At 35.4% G+C, this 24,237-nt stretch overlaps 1 protein-coding gene across 1 annotated transcript; it reads right to left on the reverse strand.

Annotated features, from left to right (window-relative positions):
- Positions 1–563: 563 nt before the first annotated feature.
- On the reverse strand, positions 564–3,956 carry LOC143629326 (uncharacterized). Its single transcript, XM_077098630.1, has 3 exons — positions 3,853–3,956; positions 2,669–3,759; positions 564–1,814 (listed from the first exon to the last, which is right to left on the reverse strand). Exons 2-3 carry the CDS (start codon positions 3,749–3,751, stop codon positions 750–752), a joined length of 2,148 nt encoding a protein of 715 aa, XP_076954745.1. The 5' UTR covers positions 3,752–3,759; positions 3,853–3,956; the 3' UTR covers positions 564–749.
- Between the last annotated feature and the right edge of the window lie 20,281 nt (positions 3,957–24,237).

A 24,237-nucleotide genomic window follows, 5' to 3' on the forward strand; every position in this document is an offset into this window, starting at 1 on the left:
TAACCTATTTGTGAGGGTCAAAACTTGTAACCGACGGTGGGCACTAACGGATTGTTGACTCATTTTAGACTGATGCGTACTTGCAAAATCGACACTCCTGTAGACGGACGGTGGGCACCGGCCCACCCTACTAAAGCCCTGTATCCGCCCCTGGTTTGATTGGTTATAAATTGGTGGTTAATTATTTAATCTGAAAGTAATTTTTAAAGAGAGACCGAGCAATTAGTTAACCACAATGACTCATACTGATTATAAAAAATGGTAAACTAGTAATTTCACATTTTTAGTTAACGACACTACGACAGGGCACAATGGTTCATTTTTTAAAGCACATGGACTCAACCAGTCCATTTTTTTACAGAGACTTATTGTGTCTCCTCCCTAAAACCACAGGGAATCAAACACCTCTCTAAAACCATAGGGAATCAAACAGTAATTTTCTCTTCAATAAAAAGTGCAGATACATATATATAGATATAATGCATATTTTCATATATAATTGCATAGCTTTATTTGTATTTTTATTATTTAAAACTAACGCAAATGAGAACAAAACCAAAACATGCATGAACACTAATTGTCATTATTAACTTCATCTAAAAACACAAAGAGCAGAGCTGTAGCAAAATGAGGTGCACATGCTTCAATGTTACAATCAATTTCACATATGAACCGAACCTACTCTCAATCCCAACAAATAACAACAAATCCCTCATGACAATCAGCGCCACAAATTTAAAACAAAACAACTATTTCATACTCAGCCTGTTTCGGCAGAACGAAGAAGTATTACCCCGAAAAGTCAAATTCAAAGTCAAGTGGTCAGACGCCTTAAATCCCCGAGCAGTCATCAACCCAAGCATCCTCTCCGCATCCTGCCTAAACCCACCCTTCAGAAGCAACTCTATAACCTTTTCAAACTCCCCGTGAGTTAACTTATCCTTATTCGCCTCAATAACCGTTAAAGTTTGAAGGGTCTTCTTTTCTTCACGGGCCTGAACATACATATCCAATAAACTTACACGAACATTAAGCGAAGGTGAAACGCCTTTTTCACTAAACTTTAATAATAAATCTTCCGCTTCATCCATTAATTGCAATTTCGAGAGCCAAGCAATAAGCACCGAGTACGTTTCAAGCCCAGGCTCAGTCCCATCTTTTTCAAGCTCGATTAAAAGCTCCAACGCTTTATCCAACCAATTCTTTTTAGCATACGCCGATATCATATTAGCAACACACTTGTCATCGGGTTTGAATCCGAGTTTAATAATCTCGTCGAAGTGTTTTCTCGCATCATACACACCATCAGTTTGACTTCGACTATACGCCTCGACAAGACACGCGTTCGACTCGAGACCCTGCTGATAACCCGCAAACTCCATCATGTTGACGACTCGGCCGGCTGAACCCGGGTCTCCAATTTGCGAATACGACTTGATCAACGCTAGAAACAGGTCTTCAGACGGTTTGACATTTGAATTCAGACCTTTTAATAATGACTCGGCGGTTTTTGGGTCACCGGCGTTAATATAAGCCATGATCATTGATGAGTAGACTTTAACGTCCGGCTTGAAGCCTTCTGCTTTTAAGCTTTCAAATTCTTCTTTTGCAAGGTCTAAGTTGCCGGATTTGCTGTACATGTGGACCATAGTGGCTTTTGTTAGGATGTCGGGTGTGATGCCGTTTTTCTTCATTTTTTCAATTATTCTTTCCGCTTCTGGTAATTGGTTGTTTTTCGCATGTGCATCGACTAGTTGGGAGTAATCACGCACGTGAGCTTGAAAGGATGTTTCATCAAGTATAAGTTCTGCAACCTGTAAAATTTGGTGTCAGACTGTCAATGACCACAAAGATTATCCGTATCCAATAAACACGATGAACCATATCATAAACAGGTAGATTGAGTCGAGTAACTAGGTTTCTGGTAAATGAATGTTCGAGTTTTGGGTAAACTGAACCACATTGTTCGATAATCGGTTGATATAAAACAAAAGTCGATTACCCCGATTAACTTATATAAAGTATAATAAACCGATTGATTCGATTAACCCGAATAAAGTTCCTATTTTAATTAGGGGTGTAAACGAACCCAGAGCTACTCAAGATCGACTCCTTAAAAACTCAAATTGATCCGAGCTTAAAAAACCTTGAATTTGAAAACAGCTCGGTCTGGCTACGCCCCTAATTATCTAGAATGTTTATAAATTAGAGGTTATTCTTTTGAAACTTATTTCAGCTTTTAACCTATTGAAACTGAAAAACAAAATTTATTAACAAATCTAAAAGAAAAGGCCAACTTAAAAAAGTTTGCTTTTATCAATTTATTATCAAAATTTATCAAAACGCGAACCACCCGAATGCGATATGGATCAGTTATCACACACAATGTCAATCAAAAAAACCCAAATAGCCCAACACGAACTACCCAAAACCCGATCATCACAAAAAACCCAACCCCAATTTTGAAGAATTTTAACCAACACAATGACACATGCGTAAAGCACCACCAAAAGTCCCCAAAAGCGTTATCAATATAACCACGTACGCGCTTTTAAAACCAAATTAACACCATCTATTACTTGGCAATTATAATAACTTGCATAATCACTAAGTTTAACAAGAATGCTTAGTATAAGAAATACAAATAAAGGAGACAAAAAGGCAATACCTTGATGTACATTTGATGATTCTGTTCTTTCAATTTATCAAGAAGTGCAACCCAGTCAACCCTACTAGGTTGCAGTAGCTCAATCCATTCAGCAATCAGAGCGGACGGATCTTCATCCGCTTGCAATGACATTATCTTCTCCGTAACCATCTTGCATTTCCCAGTTATTGGTTTCGGTTCTTCAGACCATACAGATCCACCCGCTTCCTGAATCTGTTCAGCCACTTCAGCCCACTTCGGTTTCAAAAGATCAAGACCATAAATATTATACTTTATCTTCCCACTCCGTTTAGGCAACGAAACTATCCCATCGTCATCTTCACCCTCAGTCTTATTATCACCATCAAAACCTTCACCAGTTCGAGACTCCACTTCCGGTTCCACCGCGTCTTTCCTCATCCTCGCCAACGACTCATAAAACTCACTGTCCTCCAACTTCTCACGCGCCCACTTAAACCGAAGCTCTCTCAACATATCACCCCGAATCCCAATCTCACCCGCGAATCTCGTCATCTCTTTAACCTCTTCCGACTGAAGGAACCCCTTCATCTTCTCCTTCTTCTTCGCCTTCTTCATATCTTCCAACACGACACCGCTAACCTCCCGCACCGTCGTCCACAAATCCTCACTAAAATCCCCAGACACCGACCCCGCATCCGCGCCAATAAAATGTTCAAGATTATCCCCTTCCATTTCCGACACGACCTTCTCCACAATAATCTGAAGCATGGCATTAATCTCGGTCTTATCGGCTTCCGTATAGACCGCAGTAAGCTTCCCTCGCATAATCCACACAAACCGAGACAGGAACTCATTCATAACAGCTTCATCATCTTCTTCCGAGGATACATTAACAGATTCAGCGCCATTGGAAACAGTTTGGTGACTGGATTGGAAGAATCTATTGGAACCCAGATGAGGAATTGGATTTGGGAATGGGATTTGGGATTTAGGGTTTTGAAACCCAGATGAAATGCATCGATTGGTGCAGATTAGAGTGTAATTCCGTACAGTTCTAATTCGATGATTAAGCTTTGATGCGTTGTTGATAGTGAGTCTGGATAACAGGTGTTTGAGATTCATTGTTTTGGCTATTGATATGATATAGATGAAATGATGTATCAGAATCAAAGATAGATATTAATAAGATGATGATTTCAGCATATGAATGCACAAATTGTTACCTGAAAGCAGTACGATTCGTCAACTCCCAGATCACTGCACCATGGATGAGTGAAGAAGGCTTTTGTTAGGGTTTATGTTTATGTGATTTGGACAGACAACTTATAGCAAATGTGCATGGTTTACCCCTGAGCTTTACACAATCACACATGAAACCCAATATCATATGTTTAACATAGCAAATTATTATAAACGTGAATTAGGGATAAGATCGGTACAGTTACCTTGAAAATCCCGATTCCGAAAATTGCATTTTCTTGGTATTGGTATCGAAACTTTCGGTTCGGTATCAGTACCGGGACGGTACCGATATTTATTGTAAAATTTGGGAAAATCCGATACTGGTTTCGTACCGATACTGAAACTCAAAATTTTGTTACTGATTCGGTAACGGTACCGAATTTGCATGTCCCCAACGTGGAATACCCTTTAATTGATTCATAAATTTTTAAGAGCATTCAGAATAGCTCATCTATAATTATGTAAGATAGCTCTTTAAATTATTTTAGAGAATTGTAAGGCCAAACCCAACGCATTGCATTTAGCTATGCATTTGGGTGATTTGGCAAACATAAAACATGAAATCTAACTTTTAAGCATTGAAGGGGTTAAGATAAAATATATCTCCACTTAAGTTGAGAAAACTCTAAAACTCATTCTCAATCACATGTTTTTAATTAAATTCTGAATCTTATAGTCCATAATTAAAGTTTATAAAAAGTGTAAAAATAAAGTTACATTTCCTCTTTCTTGAAAAATATGTTTAAAAATTTTTAAAAATGTTAAAAAAAGCACGAAACATTTTTTTCTGTTTTTCGATGTTTTGTATTAAATGTAACAACATATATTACATATGTTTTAAAAAAACGATGTTACATAGGATTTTCACGGGATTTTTCAACTCAAATGGGTTTTCATTCTATAAATGCTCTATATAGAATGAATTTTTTTTTATTTTTTAAAGATATGAGGAAATTTGTAGGAACATTTTTCATCCTCTGTTTATTTTTTAATATTTTTGAAAATAGTTGTGAGTGGATGAGGGTGAAAATATACTGATAAAGAAATATGTAAAATAATATTATTATTTAATTGTATATGAGAGAGAAAATGTAATTTTTTCAGTATAATTATAGAAATACAGACTAAGAAGCTGCCGGGAATACCTTATCATTTTATTTTATTTTTAGTTTCAGTCGTGATGATCAAGGATAATACAAAACCAAATAAATATATTTCGTACTAATTAAGGTGAACAAACTAGTTTTAAACTCAAAACCGGTTTGGGTAAAAACCGGTCCGGTTTGGTCAACAAAAGCAAAAACTGGTTTATGATCGATTTCGGTTTGGTTGAAACCGGTTTCTTACCATGTTACGATCAGTTTTGGTTTGGGTTTTGATCGGTTTCGGTTCAGGTTTTGACAGGTTTTGGCAAGTTTCGGTTCGATTAACTGGTTTGAAACCAGCTTTGGTGGAGAAAATTACTAACCGGTTCCGAACCTACAGTTTCAGTCGGTTCCAAACCGGTTTCTACATAATCGGTTTCAAACCGTTTCGATGTTTGGGTCGGTTCGGTTAACCGGTTTAGTTGCCCATCTCTACTTCGTACATCACTAAAAGGTCTTCGACGAGGGTCGGCAGTTTTAAGATACAAAATATAAAAAGTATTTGTTAGCGGAGATCCGTTATATATAGCAATTTCTATAAATGATTTGACCCATTTTGTTTTGATAAACCGTATGAGGACCATATACTAGTTACTTTATTAGATATACTAGCTTAGAACCCGTGTTATAAAAGAGATGCTTAAAAAATACAATTAATCTATAGAAATTAAATGATTAAATCAAAAAAATATAACCCATATTTTTTTATCAGATTAAATGGTTTTATAAGTTTCAAATTATATATATCTAATAGAATGTTCATACGAATATGTGGTGTATTCTCACACAATTTCTTCATGATCACGAAAAAGATGTGCCTAGTGATTTTATGAGTTGTAATTCTATTTTTAATTGAATAGTGAATTCTAACAAAAGATAATAAGATCTTTCATTATAAATAATATAAAAAAACATTATATATAAAATTAGCATGAATAAACCTATAAAAAAAATTCATTGTTTCTTATCTTTATCATCTTAAACCTATAAACAAGGTTCGTTAAATTTACCAAATTCATCTCTACCCTCAAAAGTGTATATAAATTGATTTACTAAAAAAACGTACAACTGGTTTCATTAAATATCTAAATATTTTGATTATATTGATATAAATATCCGCATATTTTTAGTCCATATAATTTAGGTATTAGTTATTTTATTAAAGGATGGATTAATAAATGTTGATTACACTAGCACAAATATGTTTTCATTAAAAACAGAAAAATAGTATAAACGGGAAATTTAAGTTATCAATGAATCATCAAGTGACATGTGTCTCTAATTATTTTCTTTTATTAGAATATGTAGATAAGTAGATGTTGAAATTAAGCGCAACACAAGTACTATGTAACATCGCTTTTCTATAATAATAATAATAATAATAATAAATAAAAGAATTTAGTTTATATAATTGTGTGTTATTATTTAATTAGGTTAAAATAATAATAAGTTGAGTTGTGGGCTTGAAAATAAAAGATAGATTAGGGAATGTGTATGGGCCTTAAGGTCCATGGGCTTATCATATATAAACCACTTAAACCCTCCCTAAAACCCTATACTCTCATTTTCACATTTGCCTTCACACACTCAAAAACACACACAAACACTCTTATCTTTTCAACCCTAGATCCGAGCTGAAGACTGGGTAGATTTCGTGTCGAATCTTCATTAAACAACAAGAAAACACATCATGATTCACGGGTTGAATCGGATCTGAACCGAACCCAACCAGAATAAAAGGTTGAGTGTTTGAGGCCTTTTTGCCATAAGATTTTATATTAAGGCAAATCGGACCGTATTAGGTAAGAAAAACCCAAACTTTTCCATAAAAGGGTTGTTAGGTGCAATTTGGGACGAACGGGTTAAGTTCAGACCATGTAATAACTTACAGGTGAAGTTGTTATAGCCCACGACACGTTATACTTGTAAAACGGACCTTGGAGAGATGAAATAAAAAATGATTATAAAAAATGGGCATGGCAATCAGTTTGGAATCGCAAAAGTTGATTCAATTTGTTTAAAAAGCTGGCTCGATTCGTTTAAAAAGTCGTTTCGATTCGTTTAAAAGTCGATTCGATTCGCAGGCCCCTGTTTGTTAGGGACTTCACTAACCTAGAAATATGATCTGGTCAGAAGAAGTTAAGTGATACTTGTACTTGTTACGCAGTTAGTCGTGTCCAGTTGAAGAGAGGTGTGACCATAAGCTCCGAGAGGAACATGATTCAGATGAGTTTCTAGCCCCTTTTATCCGTTATGTTTTTTGGGGTTGTGTGCATACTCCTGTGTGCTTAGTTAGTACAGTTATCTTAGACTATCAGGTATGGGCATCGTTCTGCCGCTGGGGCCGACGGCAAACATCGCCCTGATGGTGTTGGTGCCGCCCAACGTTAAAGTTGTTGTGGAGAATTCACTGTTCAAAACACCGCTCAACTCATCTTCCCCTTTTATTTTCTTTTTGAATATTTTACAATATAAATGGGGGTGTTAATTTGTTGAATCATATAGAAAGAACATATGGATTAAGAATGGCGGTTGAGAGAGTTGCAGATGTGTCGATGGGTGGAGAAGAAAGTGGACTTTTCAATTGTAATGTTCGTTAGTTTAATATTTTTAATTATATTGTTTTATACAAAAACTTTTTTAATTATTTAAGTAGGATAATAGTTTTTAGTTAATAACTTGTTTTTATTAATTTTAAAAAAAAAAAACTAAATATATAGGTTTATATAATTTTTTTTGAAACTATCAAAAAAAGTATTAACAGAAACATATTTGTTTTTAAAAAAAGGTATTTGTTTTTGTCTCATAAACGATTTTGACACGTGTTTGGATTGATAAGTTTGGCGAAATATATTTACATTTTCAACTACTCTAGTACCCGACAATGATCGGTACTCAAAATTTAATATTTTTTTAGTTTTACGTTTGTACTTGAAATTTTAGTTTTACTTATTTTAATATTATTATTTTATTTGAAAGGGAAGTGGTGAAATGGTGACCATTTCCATATATTATGAAAGAGAATGGATTGAAATTGGGTATGATGTGGCGCTGACGTGGCGCCATAAAGTGAGAAGTAAAATGACAACCATACCATATTATCTTAGATGATAAGTGTACGCTATATGCTATATGAATGATGTATGGATTTAGAAACGGTTAGGAGTGTGTATGTAGAAATAGATATATATGGATTTATATAAAGAAATGTATGGGTGTATGGTTGCATGAAAAGCAGGTATCAGACCCTTATAATATATGAGAGGACAATTGTATGGTTGTATAATTGTATGGTTATGAGAGTGGCAGACATAATATCTGTCTAAGAAGGGTGGCAGACTCTAATAATATATGTGTAAGTAGGGTGTCAGACCCTAATAATATCTGTGTAACTAGAGTGAAAGACCCTAATAATATATTAATATATGTGAAATGAGGGTGACATGCCCTAATAATATATGTGAAAGGATGGTGGCAGACCCAAATAATATCTTTGAGGTTATAGGACGAAAGATTTTTTAAAACGTAGAGATAGTTATGTCATACTAAGTAAGTTAAAACAAGAAAGTATGAAAGTCTGAATGTATGAAAGAAAGGAAAACATGTTAGGTATGTAATATGTATTTTCAGATACGTATATTATGAGAATGTAATGTATGTTGCCTGATTAACTAAAACTCACTCAGCGTAGCTAAAGTATACATGCAGGCAAATAGGTTAAAGCAGTTAGCTTGAGGGAGACACATGACATTGCACTGAAGATGTTGGCATCTTGAGAAGAAATGTTATTATGTTTTATGTTATGTTTAAGACAAGTTTGAATTTTGTTAAGACAAGCACTTCATGTTTTGTAATATATGATTGAAGTTTTAAGTCTTCCGCGTAAAATTGTAATTTACTATGATATTTAGAATTGTGTTTATTAGTAAATCCAACGTTCAATGTATGGCAACGGGATCGGGGCCTTATGTAACATCCCCAAAATTTCGATTCAAATTTGACAACTTATAAAAGTTGAAGGATAATAAATATTCCCAAGATATGTAATTGGAAAACTTTAATAAGGAAATAAAAGAAAAATAAGGAAATAAAAAGATTTCAGAAGGGAAGTCATCCCATATTAAGGAAATAAGGAAAAGAGATATCCATCCCACATGGAAGGATGAAAGAAAGTGGAAGCATTCCACATGGTTATAAATAAGGAAGATAAAACTCATCCCACATGGAAAGTAGAAAAGAAATGAAAGCTCTTTATAATGAAGAGATTTTTCCATAGTAGTATTCTTTAATGCCAAGCATGCACCTAGTGGTCTTAGCGGAGGGTGCAAAGCACCCAACGTGCACGTGCACGGGCACGTGCTCGGGCGACGGCGACAACGAAGGGCGTTGGGCGCAATGTGGTACTTTGATGGCGCACTTTGCACTTCACACGCTCGCATCGCCGCTTGGGAGCCGCCTTAGTATTTTTGGACATTGGGAGTCGGACCCATACATGACAAATTATCAAAGTAAATGGATTAAAAATGAAAATTCAGATATCTTAACACATCACGTAACGCGATGGGTATAGCCAAGGAGCAATCGCGATACACGATGACAAGGATAATAATATGATGACGCGTGTATACCACGTGGCAACACGTGGCAGATGTCACGTGGCACTCTCTGATCTACATGAGTCATCGCAATACGCGATGACCATAAGAAGGGTCCATCACGTATCGCGATGGGACCCAATTTCAGCCTATATAAAGGAGAGTCACGGCTCATTCATTCCACACACCAAAACCACACTCTATCTAGAATTACTCTCTCCCTTCCTCGTTTTGTGTGCCGAGCATCGTTTGGTATGCCGAACCTCGTAATCTATGCCAAATACCCGATGTTTCCTTGAAGCGTGTGCCACCTAAAAAGTAACCCGACATTCTTCCTCGAAGTGCATGCACGACCCGACGACCCCCGAAAGTTGCCTCGCTTTGCGTGCCAAGAAAAGTAGATCAAGAATACCCCGATATTTGTGCAAGTGCGGAAGTGATGCCGAAAGTCTAGGTTATTATTAAGCTAAGCAAGGTAGGGGTTCTGCCCAAATAAAATATTATTATTTCAAGGCTTAGACCCTAGTCGGGGGTATAGCCTAGACCTTGATCAAATTAAAAGGTAACAATTAAATAATATTTCTTTATGATTAAGAAATACAAAATTATATAAACAAAGGTTATAGCTAAAATACAGTTTCTTCATAATTAAGAAAGATAACTTTTTACCTACAAGAGGTATAGTCAATATATAGTGTTTCTTTATGATTAAGAAACATTAGATTTTATATATCAAGGTTATAGAAAAATGACGTTTCTTCTTAAAAAAGAAACATAACATAGACATTTTATTCTTTAAGAAGAAATATAGCACATGATTAACAAATAAAGAAAAGAAATTCATGTCCAAAATATTTTATTCAAACAAATGATCAATCAAGATTTAAAGCTATTAAAACCAGACTAAAGGTCTATAGCCGTATTAAAAGACGATCCATATATATATGTATAAACCTATTTTATTATAAGGTAATCATTCATTTATCCACAAAGATTTTCAAACGAGATCACCACATCATACAGATTAGACAATCACATGTGAATACGTTAAACCTTTTTCAGTCAAGATAAACAGGTTGTTTATCTTAAACAAAGACAAACAAATATTTTAAGAGATTACGTGATCTCTAACACAAAGATTTAAGGGATTACGTGATCCTTAATTTTACAAGATAGAAAATAAAAGTACTCAGACCGAGTACACATGTTTATGGATCCAAACATAATTAATCTAGTCTATCAATCAAGGCTACGTGGCCACAGACTAGAGATCATAATAAAAGTTCTTCACTGGGCATCATTCCAGGAGAATCATAATTGTGTGTGTATGGCAGTGGCACAAATCTCATAAATAAGAGACGTTTCTACTGAGATTGTTCAAGAAAACTATCTTGTCAGTCAAAGAAAAATTTATAAAATGTTTATAGAGTTAATGATTCACCGGCATATCGCTGACGTATTTCCCCCTGTATTTCAGGGAAACATTTCAGTACAGGTAGCAAGGAATTAGAGCCATTCAAGAAGATAGACGCTCGCAAGGAAGAGATGACTTGGTTTTTAATTATTAAAATGTTGCAAACAATATTTAAACAGAGGTTTATAAATTTAACACTCGGATATGTGAGGCCCCGTTACCGGTGCCTCACATTTGTACGTTGGATTTACTCATAAACACAGTTCTAAATATCAGAGTTAATTAAAACATTCAAGGAATATAAAAACTTTCATAAAACATTTCATAACAAACCATATCTTGTCTTAAAACAACATCTCGTCTTTTAAAATAAACAAAACATTAAACTTAAACGTCTTGAGCCTTCCGATGCCAGCCTCTAATTCAATGCCATGTGTCCCCTCAAGCGAGCTGCCTCAATCTACTCACCTGCGTGCATACTAAAGGTCAACTACGCTGAGTGAGTTCTAGTTAATCACATAACATAAAATACATTCATAACTACATACTTTCATACTTTCGTTTATAATATACTTACTTACCTTCGCACTTTCATTCTTTCATATACTTACATTACGTTTTAAAGAGCATTACGCCCTATAACCTTCGCATATATTATTAAGGTATGCAACCCTTTAACCTTCACATATATTATTAGGGTATGCAACCCTTTGTCCTTCGCATATATTATTAGGGTATGCAACCATTTATCCTTCGCATATATTATTAGGGTATGCAACCCTTTAACCTTACCTTACCTTTCATTATCATATCCGTACAATTAATACCATACACAACATAATCGTATATACTCCCTTATTCACACAAACATTTCACACATACCATACTATACTTACCTTAACAATACGTGCAATACCCGAAGGTCGTTCACGTACTATCAAGTATACATACAATACTATCACAATCGTCAATAAGACATACACTTACCATTTAAGGTAAGTGTATTAACATTCACATCGAGTATGCACACAGCCCCGAAAACATAACAAGGAAATGGGGCTAGAAACTCACCTGAATGCGGTTATGTTCATCGTTGATGGTAATCCCTTTCTTCAGTTGTGCACGGCTGACTGTATAATAATTACACGTATCAATTAACTGTCACTACTCATATCACCTTTCTAGTCTTAGTTATCACCTTTATATCCCTTAAAGCCCATTGACCTAAGGCCCATTATCCTTTTGATCCATCTTAATTAATCCAAGTCCATGACTCTTCTTTATTAACACTAATTAATAATTTAACACCCGACAACTTAACACAACTTTCTTTATTTAATATTAGAATATTTTAGGATGTTACAGGATATTTATTATCCGAGAAGTTTTCCAAATAAATTAAATATTATATTATTATAAATAAAGTTTTACAAATAAACTAATATTTCAAAATATGTTAAAAGACTTCCGCTAAATAACTACAACTCTGATATATTTGGTCACGCGCATAGGCCCTATGTCGGGGTGTGACAGGTTGGTATTAGAGCCATCAATCTTAGCGAATTAGGTATATAATCATACCTAGGCTTCGATCATATATAAGAATATAATAATCATTAGTATCCAAATATGGATATCAAAGGAATAATCATTGAATGATAAAAATTAATACAAATAAGATATAAACCAAGTACGGATAAGGTAGGAAAACACACTCCTATCCTTAATATTACCTCGTACAGATGTCAGATCGTCAATCTAGCCAATAATCAGTTCAACCTCGATTTGGTAAAGGGAAAGGCTATATGGGAACATATTTTCTCCCAATTCCTATATCTAGTGATGAAAGTTCATACCAAATAGCAATGGAGGAAGATTCAGATTCGTTTGATTCTGACATCCCACTAGCTCAGATTATTCCAAAACAGAACACGTATGGAGCCGGATCAAGTAGATCCAAGAAACCGATGATGTCAAAAGGAAAGGAAGTAATGACTTATCCAGAAGAAAATCCTCAGGGACAAGAGTATTATTCAACAATGCAAGATCTTTACTTTGCCCACACCGAAGGTGAACGTCAGAACATGGATTATAAAGGAATGTATGACAATGAAGATGATTCAACTAATTATGAAATCAATGTCACTAAAATAGCTGGAACCGTGCTCAAGGAATAAATGGACATTGAGGAAAGGCGAAAAGAAAAGGAGAAAGGAGAAGCACCAAGAAGGACAACAAGATCAATTAAATTAATTGTTCGATGGAAGGAATAAAAATCTTAGTAGTTGTAGACAATCTATTATTATATATAATAATTAGGAAGTTTGGTGCGGCTAAGTGCCGATTGGGTCACTTAGCGGCACCGTATTGATCATTATAATTTTTTTAAGTTCCAGTATCATAACAAACATAATGGACCGAATTCGCGTAGACTCGCAACCTTAACGACCGTGACCGACAACGTTCGGTTTTGCCAACGTCCAAGCATACCGACTGGCGCCACCCATTGGTCCACTTCAATTTTTATATTTTTGATATTTTTTTAGCTTCGGTACCGTAATTAAAGTAAGCTAAACCAACCGAATTTGTGTCGAGTTATCATCTCAAGGACCTAGACTAACAACGCTTGGGTTTTACTACTGCCCGGGTTTACTAATGTTAGACTGCCGTGATCTAGTAAAAAATAATAATAAACAAGTATCCTAATCACCTTAAACTAGTTAGGGTAAGTATGGTGTCGAACCATGATGAGTATGTGGTCAGTGCAATGTGAATTAATTCCTAACATGATGAAGTAGGTGAATAAGAGTGCTAATTACACTAGCACAGATTTGGTTTTAATATCAAACAAACAATTAATCAAAGTTAAAACAATTCACAAAACCAAATCATACCTAGGGTTCAAGCATGCAACAAACAACAATCTCATGTCATTTAACAGGTCAATTATCAACAATCGAATCTGGTTAATCAACTAGTTAAACCTTAGGCATCAACAATATCTAACACATGACACTGTTTATCAATTGGTCTCTGTCAGTGTGACTCAACAAAGGGCAATTGTATGCTTTATTAAATTCAAACTAATCAATAACCCTATGAGCACGTGTCACAACTAGCAAACTAATCATTCTGATCGAAATAAACCTAAACCGACAAAATGCACAATAATACCAAACATCAATGCTCATAGATCAATAACAAACAATTACAATTAGTTTTTCTTAAAACATGAGAAAAACTACAAAAATACAATACTCTAGATCCCGGGTATGGCTCGAGAAGATTAGTCGCTCATCGTCTTCATTAGAACTCCAATTATGATGAGGAAAGTCATTAGGATTGATCAAGAGATGGTTGGTAATCCTGGAATTCACCTGAAATTGCCTAACAGCGGCCGAAATTCGTGATCATGGTTTAGAGTTCGTAAAATAGAAGATATAGGTCAAAACACGATTTTTCACGTTTTTTAATTCGGTGGCGTATGGAGATGAACATATACTTATGTGGTCGAAATAGGCGACCAAAGCTAGCCTCATATTTAGATTCCTCTTCTTGAGAAACTCAAAATTCATATATTATGGGTCCCGTAACTCGTTTTCTAGCCCATGATATGCTCATTTACTTCTTGATCGCCTTTTGTCAATCTATCTTGTTCAGTTTTAACATGGGCTTTAGGTTTCTCATACAAACTCTTCCCGAATCATTCTAACACTTTCCAAGACTCCAAATCATGGACCGGTCTTTCCAAGATATCATTACATGTCGTACAAGTCTCCAATTTAGTATCTTTACGGATACCGATCAATGACCAGAAATACAAAAAACATGTATGAAGTACCAAAGTTCTAACAATAAACTCAATAAAACTAAACAATTAACACACTAATACTTGAACATAATACCCAACCATCGTTTACCGACCAAATAAATATGGAATATTATATTCTTTTTACAGGTTAAATTGAGAAATTTATTTTTTGGTTTAACGCTTAGGTTTTACCAACGGTGTCTATACCTTAACGAGCATAACCGATAGTGTCCGAATTTACGTCGACTTACTGTCGTAACACTTGGGGTATTGCAACACCAGGGTTTCAATGTTGAGGTTTTACTAGTTGTCCCGTCAGAACGCGATGGGTAAACACTGGTTATATATTATATCAAATTTGAAAAATCCTTGGATCGATATATCCGGGGTTTTACCGACCTTTTTGTATTAGTTCCGGTAATGCGACACATGTAACTGTTGCAACGCTCGGGATAGACAAGATCGGGTACGAAGGCCCGGGTTTTATTGATCGAATAAGTGTCATTTTGAATATTATATTATTTTGTATGTTAATTTTTTTATGTTAATTTGACGATTTTATTTTTTAGGTTTTACGCTCTGTTCCCGAGTTCAAATAAATAAGAGAAAAGAAAAGAAAGAATTTTCTTTTATTTTCTTTTCCTTTTTTACCTTTCCTTTCATTCTTTCCAAATTGGAAAGAAAACAATTTCTTTCAACTTACTCTTTATTTCTCCTAATTTTCATTCCATCTGTTTTTTTTTATTTAATGAAACTCGTGAACACAATATTCTCTCATCTCCTTTCTTTTCCTTCTTTTAAAAAAACCTATGGAACACAATAATTTTTTTCTTTCCCCCTAATTTCATTTCTTTTTAATCAATAAATTAACTCGGGAACACAGTGTTAATGCTTGGGTTTTATTAACGTTGTTTATATGGTATCATAACGAACATAGCATATACCTACCTAATTCGCGTTGATTCGGCACCGCAACACCCGAGTTTTGCCGACCAAATTCTTCGTGCAACGCATGCAGGAAAATCATTGTTGTTACCATTACGACCTTTATAATATGTTATTTTTATTATTATAAGTTATACGAGCGTCTCTTTTGAGTCTTGCGTTGACATATTTTTTTTAATTTAGTTTCAGTATCTTTATGGACTTAACCCATATCAACCAAACCCACATTAGTGTAATGCCACTACACGACGGGTAGAGAAAGAGATCCGACCTACCCACACGCAACGCTCCGGGTGTCTTTTTATGATTTTTTCCAATGTGATTTCACGAATTGAAATAATTTTCTTTCTTAATTAACGATTGTGTGATTTTACACATTTAAGCCCTTGTCGGCCCATGTTTTGTTTCTTAAGCCCAAAGCCATCAAATTTTCTTTAGTAGTCAAGTAGTTGAATAATATAAGACAAACATCGAGCCCTAGTCCACCTAAAATCACAAAAAACCTAATTTTTTTATTTTTCTTATTGTCTTCGGTGCCCCTAGCGTCGTCCGCCGCCAACCCTAGCTAGTAATGTTTGGTTGCCAATGTATGGTGAAAACAATCGATATCATCTCAAAGTAAATCACTACTTAATTCTTGTTTTATAACTCATATTTCCTTCCATATTGTTTTGAATTGCGTTTTGATAATATAGCAAGATTTTCACTTTGTTATAAATATGTCAGAATTACTTTTAACTGATTTCATTATGAAGGAAACGAAGAACGCATATTTCAATCATTGACAACATGTTGATCGCTCATAGTAGTATAACAAGCATCTCGTGCCCTTATACGCTCCAGGTAATGTTAAACTTTATAGCTAACAAAATGTAACCTGTAGAATTGAACCCTTTATCTCTTTAATAACATTAGTTAATAGTTTTTAATATTTGTTCTATAGATTTATCTCTTATTCATAAGTCAAATTTTATTGTAACTAAACTAAACTTAAAAGAAGAAAATAAATATTACCTTGCTAGGAGGCAAGGATGAGCAAATGTGTACTGGTACCGAATCAATATGGAATTTGGTACTGTTAGTATTGCGTTTTGAATTTCGATACTGGTATTTCCTCAATTTTTCCTTCAATACTGGTATCATACCGGTATCGAACCGAACATTTAAGTACCAGCATCAGGAATTTGGGAAAATCCGTACCGATCGATATGCTACCCGTTTATCCTTAACCGGAGGGTATGTATTGTGCCATTGACTTCATACAAAGCTCGGCGGCCACGTTGAGCCCAATTCCAGGGTGGTGACCGAATTCTAAATAGTAAACCAGACTTATATATGTTTCTTTTGCCTAACTTAATTATACCTCATAGGCTAACATACATACTCTAAAACTACTACAAAATCTACATATTTTTTGTATCATATGAACTACTTATACTTCACACTGTGGTCCAACTCAATCATACCATTTCTCAGCACATAATTCATTCTTTTATTGATGTGTGATTATCTTTTGCAGGCTACAAATATCAAAGAATCAAATAGATATAAAAATGTCATAGGTGATTTGGAATGGATGCTTAAGTTCTTAAGTATCACAAAAGCTGAATTGCTTCCCAGTGACTACCAAACAATAAAAGAATTTCAACTCTTTTAAGCACAACACAACAGAAAAATTTGGGATCAAAGACAAGCAGTGTGATCGAGTCAGTTTGTTTTCAAACACAACTGCTACTCATGTTCCATCTCGTACACTTAACATTCCTAAAATAAAGCACCGACAAAAAAATGGAATGATAGTACTAAATCAAAAGGGCCTCGAGGGGTGTCTTCGTTGACTTCAAAATTGGTGAATCAATTTCCTCTTCCATCAACTGTTTTCCCAATTCCTAAGAAAACATCAGTTTCATCTTCAAAATCTGATGTCAATAGTGTGTTGTCCGTACACTCAATTGCTCGTTCACCTATTTTACTTACTTCTAATTCACCTTCGTAAGAACCAAAAGCCTCAAAAGAACATGCTTTTCATTTGACCAAAATGGTACACTTGTTTCTGAAACATGAGTTAAGAACACTTTCTAGTTTTGTCTTAAATTAATATATATTTGGTGTTAATTGTTATAGTTGCATGTTTTGCTATTTCAGATAAATCAAATGCATCGATTTCTTCTGCCACAAACATTAACTTAAACGAAAAGGCAACTGATATCATACCACTAAATATAAAGCAAACTACCAACGAAAATACATCAATGATGTTGCCATGTTGGTATATATAAGCAACATATTTCAAATAAACGAAACGAAATATGATCCCGATACAATTATCTTTTGTTTGACATGCATCATATCACAAACTCACTCGGTCACTATGGATCGTTAGTTTAGAGGAACAATTGCATGCATGCTAATCAGTGGCGGACCTAAACTTAAATAGTGTGGCAAATACATAGCATAAGCATAATAAGATAAACTAAATGATCCAAACTTCATTGTATAGGCTCCTTTGTGGCCTAAGCACAGTTGGTGTCTTCCTAGCATAATTATTCCTCTAGCCTTAGGCTTATTTGTAGCTTGTTCGCAACACACGTTAGATAAAGGTTCTGTCACGTCAGCTTTGCAAAGATTTTAGTGCCTGTACAAATGGTGCCTCACTTGCTTAAGTGTCTTTATTTGATAGTTTGACTTAGATTTCTATTTTGAAGGATTTTATTGTTTGTAATAAATGTCGTGCAATCATGTAACAACATAAATAAGAGATATATTTCCTCAAAATTAGTAATGTATCTATTAAAGAATTATGTTAAGAAAAGATTGCACAAACTCTCAAGATAATTCTTTTAGTACATATGGAAGTGAGAGAATATTAGCTAGGAGACAAAGGAAAGGTCCAGGTGGACAAAAATCCAGAAAGATAACTATCACCAAAATCAACGATTCGTAAAATAATTTGCACAGATTAAATGAAACATACCTAGAAAGAGAATTATAGAAATTCTCATGGTCTATTTGTACACAAGGTATGTATTAACCATTTCAAAAATATACAAAAGAAATTATTGATGCCTCTCAAGATTCTCATAAATTATCATGAAGATATTTGGAAGATGATTAATAGGACTATCATGTCATACGATTATCTCAAACAAAGAATAAACAATTAGATTGTGTCATTACGAGACAAACAACCCCAAGAAAGATCAGAAAGAAATATCCTCGAAATGCGACAGACTTAATTAAACATTCTATAAACAAATCAATATTTTGTACTTGTAGCAATTGTTCAATGTCACACTCTTGTAACAAACATTCTCTCATTAGTATATAAATAAGAATTTCGTTCATACTAAAATCTATTCTGTTTACAGAATGTCGAACTCAAACAATCAAGAGAATAATAACGAAGCTTCAATTCAAAGAAGAAACAAGGATATGACAAAACCTGCACAGGAGATTTCTGAGCAGTATCTTGTCTAAATTCATGAAATGATTCATAATGCAATGACTCCTCTCATCGATGCAATGAAAGGGGAAGCACGTAAAAGTATATCTCAACATTCAAAAATTACTGTTAGAACACATCCATACCGAAATCCTTCTCACCATGAAGAAAGTGTTCATAGCTTCAACGCTGAGAGCAAATTCAATCATAAATTCAATAAACAATTAGTAATCCAAGGCTGTAGTTTCAAGAACTTCAAGGCCTACGAACCAAAAAATTCTATGGAGATAAAGGTGCCATATCAACTTTACAATGGCTTGAAGAAATCGAGTCCATTGTTATCATCAGTCAATGTATTGAGATTTGAAAGATAAAATACTCCTCTCAATACTTCAAAAGGTGAAACTTTAGAATGGCAGAACACCATAATCATGTCAAAGGGTAGAGAAACTATGTACCAATTAAAGTAGGAAGCATTCAAAGAACTTGTGTTACAAAAGTTATGCCCCATGCATGAAATTGATCTTATTCAAACTAGGTTTTTGAACCACAAGGTGGAAGGTACTAACTTCAAGTAATACAATACTAAGTTTCATGAGTATTGTAGATTGGTACCACACTTGGTAACACACCGGATTCAATAAAGTAACCCGCTACATTTGGGGTTTGCCTCAAGAAATTAGAGATATGGTGAGATCTCATTTGCCTCAAACCGCTGATACAACCATGGAATTAGCTGGTTATCTTATGAATGGTCTTAATAGAAACCAAGAAGAAGATAAGAATGACAAAGGAAAGAAAGAAGAAACTGAGGAAAATAAAACGAAGAAAAAAAAAATAAAAGGAGGAAGGGTCGTTTAAATTCACAAGACCAATCTGTCAAAGCTGTGGCAGAAGACATCACGGGAAGTGTTTAAGTCCAACCAAAAATATTCCATTAGTAACATGCACCTTTTGCAAGAAGCCCGGTCATTCGGAAGACAATTTCAAGAGGAAAACAGTAGTATGTTTTAGTTGTGGAGAAAACAGACACTTCAGTTCGGAATGTCCGAATAAGACAAGTAACGCAAGTGGAAGCGGTGCTAAGAAGAGAAAAACTAAAAAAAATATATTGAACGCACAAGGAGCATCCGACAATCAAGAATAGAAGAAGACAAGAGTATGCCAAATGAATGTTCAAGATCCAAAGGCATTAGAAATAACTAATAGTTTAGTTAACTCTTGTAAACTGTTTGTAATTTCGTTTTAAACGAGAAATTTTTTAATCGTATAAGGGTATTTAAATCCCTAATGTATATAAAGAAAGATATTAGCATACAGATCGTGTCGTTACACAAGAATGCTTATATGCAAAGGAAAAAAGATAGTAACATTTTCAAAATACAAGAAACTATGTTATTTAATAATCATCACTATAGAAAGATGAAATAAATGAATTAAACTCTTCTCAAAGAAGATCAATTATCCGAACACCGAAAGTTCAAAAAAATGATTGATGGGCATAAACGAAAGAAATCAGTCAAGATCATGAAGTAAAAGGATATCATAACTCAAATATGAATATCTTGAAAAGTATCAAGATGAGTAAATCAAAAGGATTCGATAGACTGAATCCAAGAAGCAATATAGTTAACATCAATAAATGATTAGAATACAAAATGTAAGATAAATAGTTAAACACAACTGGCCACTGTGCTTAGCAATTTACAATTACTTATGATATTCTGAACTATTAACTGAGTACATCATCCAAAGTTGTGAGGTAACATCAAATCATGAATTGCAATCATTGAAATAATTCGAGTTAAACTCAAGAAACAGATTAGAAAGAATCTGATAGTAAATCGATAAGCAAGAAATCACTCACAACGAATCTCAAGGGCGAGTTTCATTCTAAGGTGGGGAGGATGTAACATCCCCAATATTTCTATCCAAATTTGACAACTTAGGACAGTTGAAGGATCAAAAATATTCCAAAGATAAGTAATGGGAAAACTTTAATAAGGAAATACAATAAAAATAAGGAAATAAAAAGATTTCATATGGGAAGTCATCACATATTAAGGAAATAAGGAAAATAGAAATCCATCCCATATGAAAGGATGAAAGAAAGTGGAAGCATTCCATATGGGTATAAATAAGGAAGATAAAACCCATCCCACATGGAAAGTAGAAAATATATGAAAGCTCTTTATAAGGAAGAGATTTTCCATAGTAATATTCTTTTATGCCAAGCATGCATCTAATGGTCTTAGCAGACGGAGCGAAGCACCTGACTCGCACGGACACGGGCTCGGGGTCGGGCGAGGACGAGGACGACAACGAAGGGCATTGGGCGCAATGTTGCGCTTTGATGGCGCACTTTGCACGCTCGCATCCCCACGAGCCGCTTGAGAGCCGCCTTAGTATTTTTGGACATTGCGAGTAGAATCAAGACATGACAAGTCATCAAAGTAAAGGGATTAAAAATGAAAATTCGGATATCTTAACCCACCACGATACGCCATAGGCATAGCCAAGTAGCCATCGTGATACACGATGACAAGGATAATAACATGATGACGCGTGTCCACCACGTGGCAGATGTGTCAGGCCACGTGGCGACACATGGCACTCTCTGATCTACATGACTCATAGTGATACGCCATGACCATAAGAAAGGATCCATCGCGTATCGCGATAGGACCCAATTTCAGCCTATATAAAGGAGGGTCACGGCTCATTCATTCCACACACCAAAACCACTCTCTCTAGAATTACTCTATCCTTATCTCGTTTTATGTGCCGAGCATCGTTTGGCGTGCCGAACCTCGTAATCTGTGCCAAATACCCGACCTTTTGTAAGGCCCCGTTACCGGTAGCCCTACTTTCGTGTTGGATTTACTCATAACGCAGTTCTAAATATCAGAGTTAATTAAAACATTCGCGGAATATAAAAGCTTTCATAAAACATTTCTTAACAAAACACCTATTGTCTTAAAACAACATCTTGTCTTTCAAAGTAAACAAATCATTAAACTTAAACGTCTTGAGTCTTCCGATGCCAGCCCCTTATTCAGTGCCACGTGTCTCCTCAAGCGAGCTGCCTCATCCTACTCACATGCGTGCATACTAAAAGTCAGCTACGCTGAGTGAGTTCTAGTTAATCACATAATCCTACAATACCTTCTTACATTTCATACTTAACCTCTTAACTTTCTTACATACACACGTAAGTGCATATACTTTCATTCTTACCTTCATACTTCCTTTACATACATAATCATACGTTTTAAAGAGCCTTTCGCCCTATCACCTCACAGATATTATAAGGGTCTGGTCCCTAACATCACAGATATTATAAGGGTCTGGTCCCTAACATCACAGATATTATTAGGGTCTGGTCCCTAACATCACAGATATTATTAGGGTCTGGTCCCTAACATCACAGATATTGTTAGGGTCTGGTCCCTAACATCACAGATATTATTAGGGTCTGGTCCCTAACATCACAGATATTATTAGGGTCTGGTCCCTTTGTTTCGTGTAACTGTACCGTACCTGTTCAAACATACTTTCCTTGACAATACGTGCAATCTCCGAAGAGCGTTCATGTACCATCATCATAACATAAATACATTATGCATACATCATATATTCATACATACATCCTATCTTTCATCATACTTATCAATCATATCTTAACTACCACCTGACGGTACATGCAATATCCGAAGATCGTTCACGCACCGTCAAACAATCATCATACATAAATCATACAAGGCATACACTTACCACTTAAGATAAGTGTATTAACTATCACATCGATTATGCACACAGCTCCGAAAACATAACAAGGAAGTGGGGCTAGAAACTCACCTCAATGCGGTTGCGTTCACCGTTTACGGTTATCCCCTTCTTGAGCTGTGCACGACTAACTGTATAATAATTATACGTTTCAGTAAACTATCACTACACATATCGCCTTTCTAGTTTAATCATTACCCTCAACGAATGGGGGTCCGGGGGCAGCGCCCCTTGCAGCGGGGTTCTAGGGGCGGCAGCCCCTAGCGGGGTCCAAGGGGCAGAGCCCCTGGCTGGGGTTAAGCTGCCAGGTCAGCTTGGAAAAATTTTATTTTCATTAACTGTCTTATCACATTTTCCATTAGCATTTTGAATCATTGAATAATATGCTACTTAAAAGTTCAAGGGTTTATTTGTAATTAAATCATTCTTTTCTAAGTCCAGGGACTGTTCTGTCATTCTTTCAAAGTTCTAATTCGTCACTCAGTTCTTAACGAATGGGAATTCATAACGAATTAGCCATTATAGCGAATCTGCCTTTGTAACGAATCAGGCATCTTAACGAACTGGTCCTTATAGCGAATTGGACCTTAACGAACTGATCTGGTAAACGAATGAACCCTATAACGAAGGGGGTTCATTCGTCCCTCTCTTAGCGAATGGCCTAGTTCGCCCTTATTTCCATAACGAATGACATGCTAGTTCGCTAATCTTTCCTTAACGAATTAGTACACGAATCAAAGCTAGTTCGTTATATTCTCTTAGACGAATCAGCTAGCGAATCGCTTCTAATTCGTCAATTACTCCCTAGCGAACTAGGGTTAGGTCAGGGGATGTCAGAACATTCCCTGACACCCATAACCTCGTATTAACTTTTCCGGCGCCGCCATTGCCGAAAAACGCGAACTCACCGGAAAACGAGTTTTAACTCGTTTTTCGCCGTTCGATCCAGATCTGAGCTAGGGTGATCCCTAAGCTCATCATAGGTTCGGTTTATACCCGATTCCACCCGGATCTCGTGATTTAAACGGTTAAACGGTGTCGGCTCGTCGTTTCGCAACTATATCTAACGGGTTAAGCTCATACAATATAATACTATCATTACCTCGGGTCGGTTCTCGATTTCCTTCTTGATATCGGTTTAGAGAGAGAGAACTAGAGAGAGAATCTTAAGTGTGTGTTTTGGATGGTCTAAGGGATATGTGTAAGTGAATTAAATGGAGGGTTTAAG

The sequence above is a fragment of the Bidens hawaiensis genome, unplaced genomic scaffold, assembly GCF_021521415.1.
Source record: "Bidens hawaiensis isolate Kalapana, Puna unplaced genomic scaffold, B.hawaiensis_p1.1 tig00005181_1, whole genome shotgun sequence".
NCBI classification, from domain to species: domain Eukaryota; kingdom Viridiplantae; phylum Streptophyta; class Magnoliopsida; order Asterales; family Asteraceae; genus Bidens; species Bidens hawaiensis.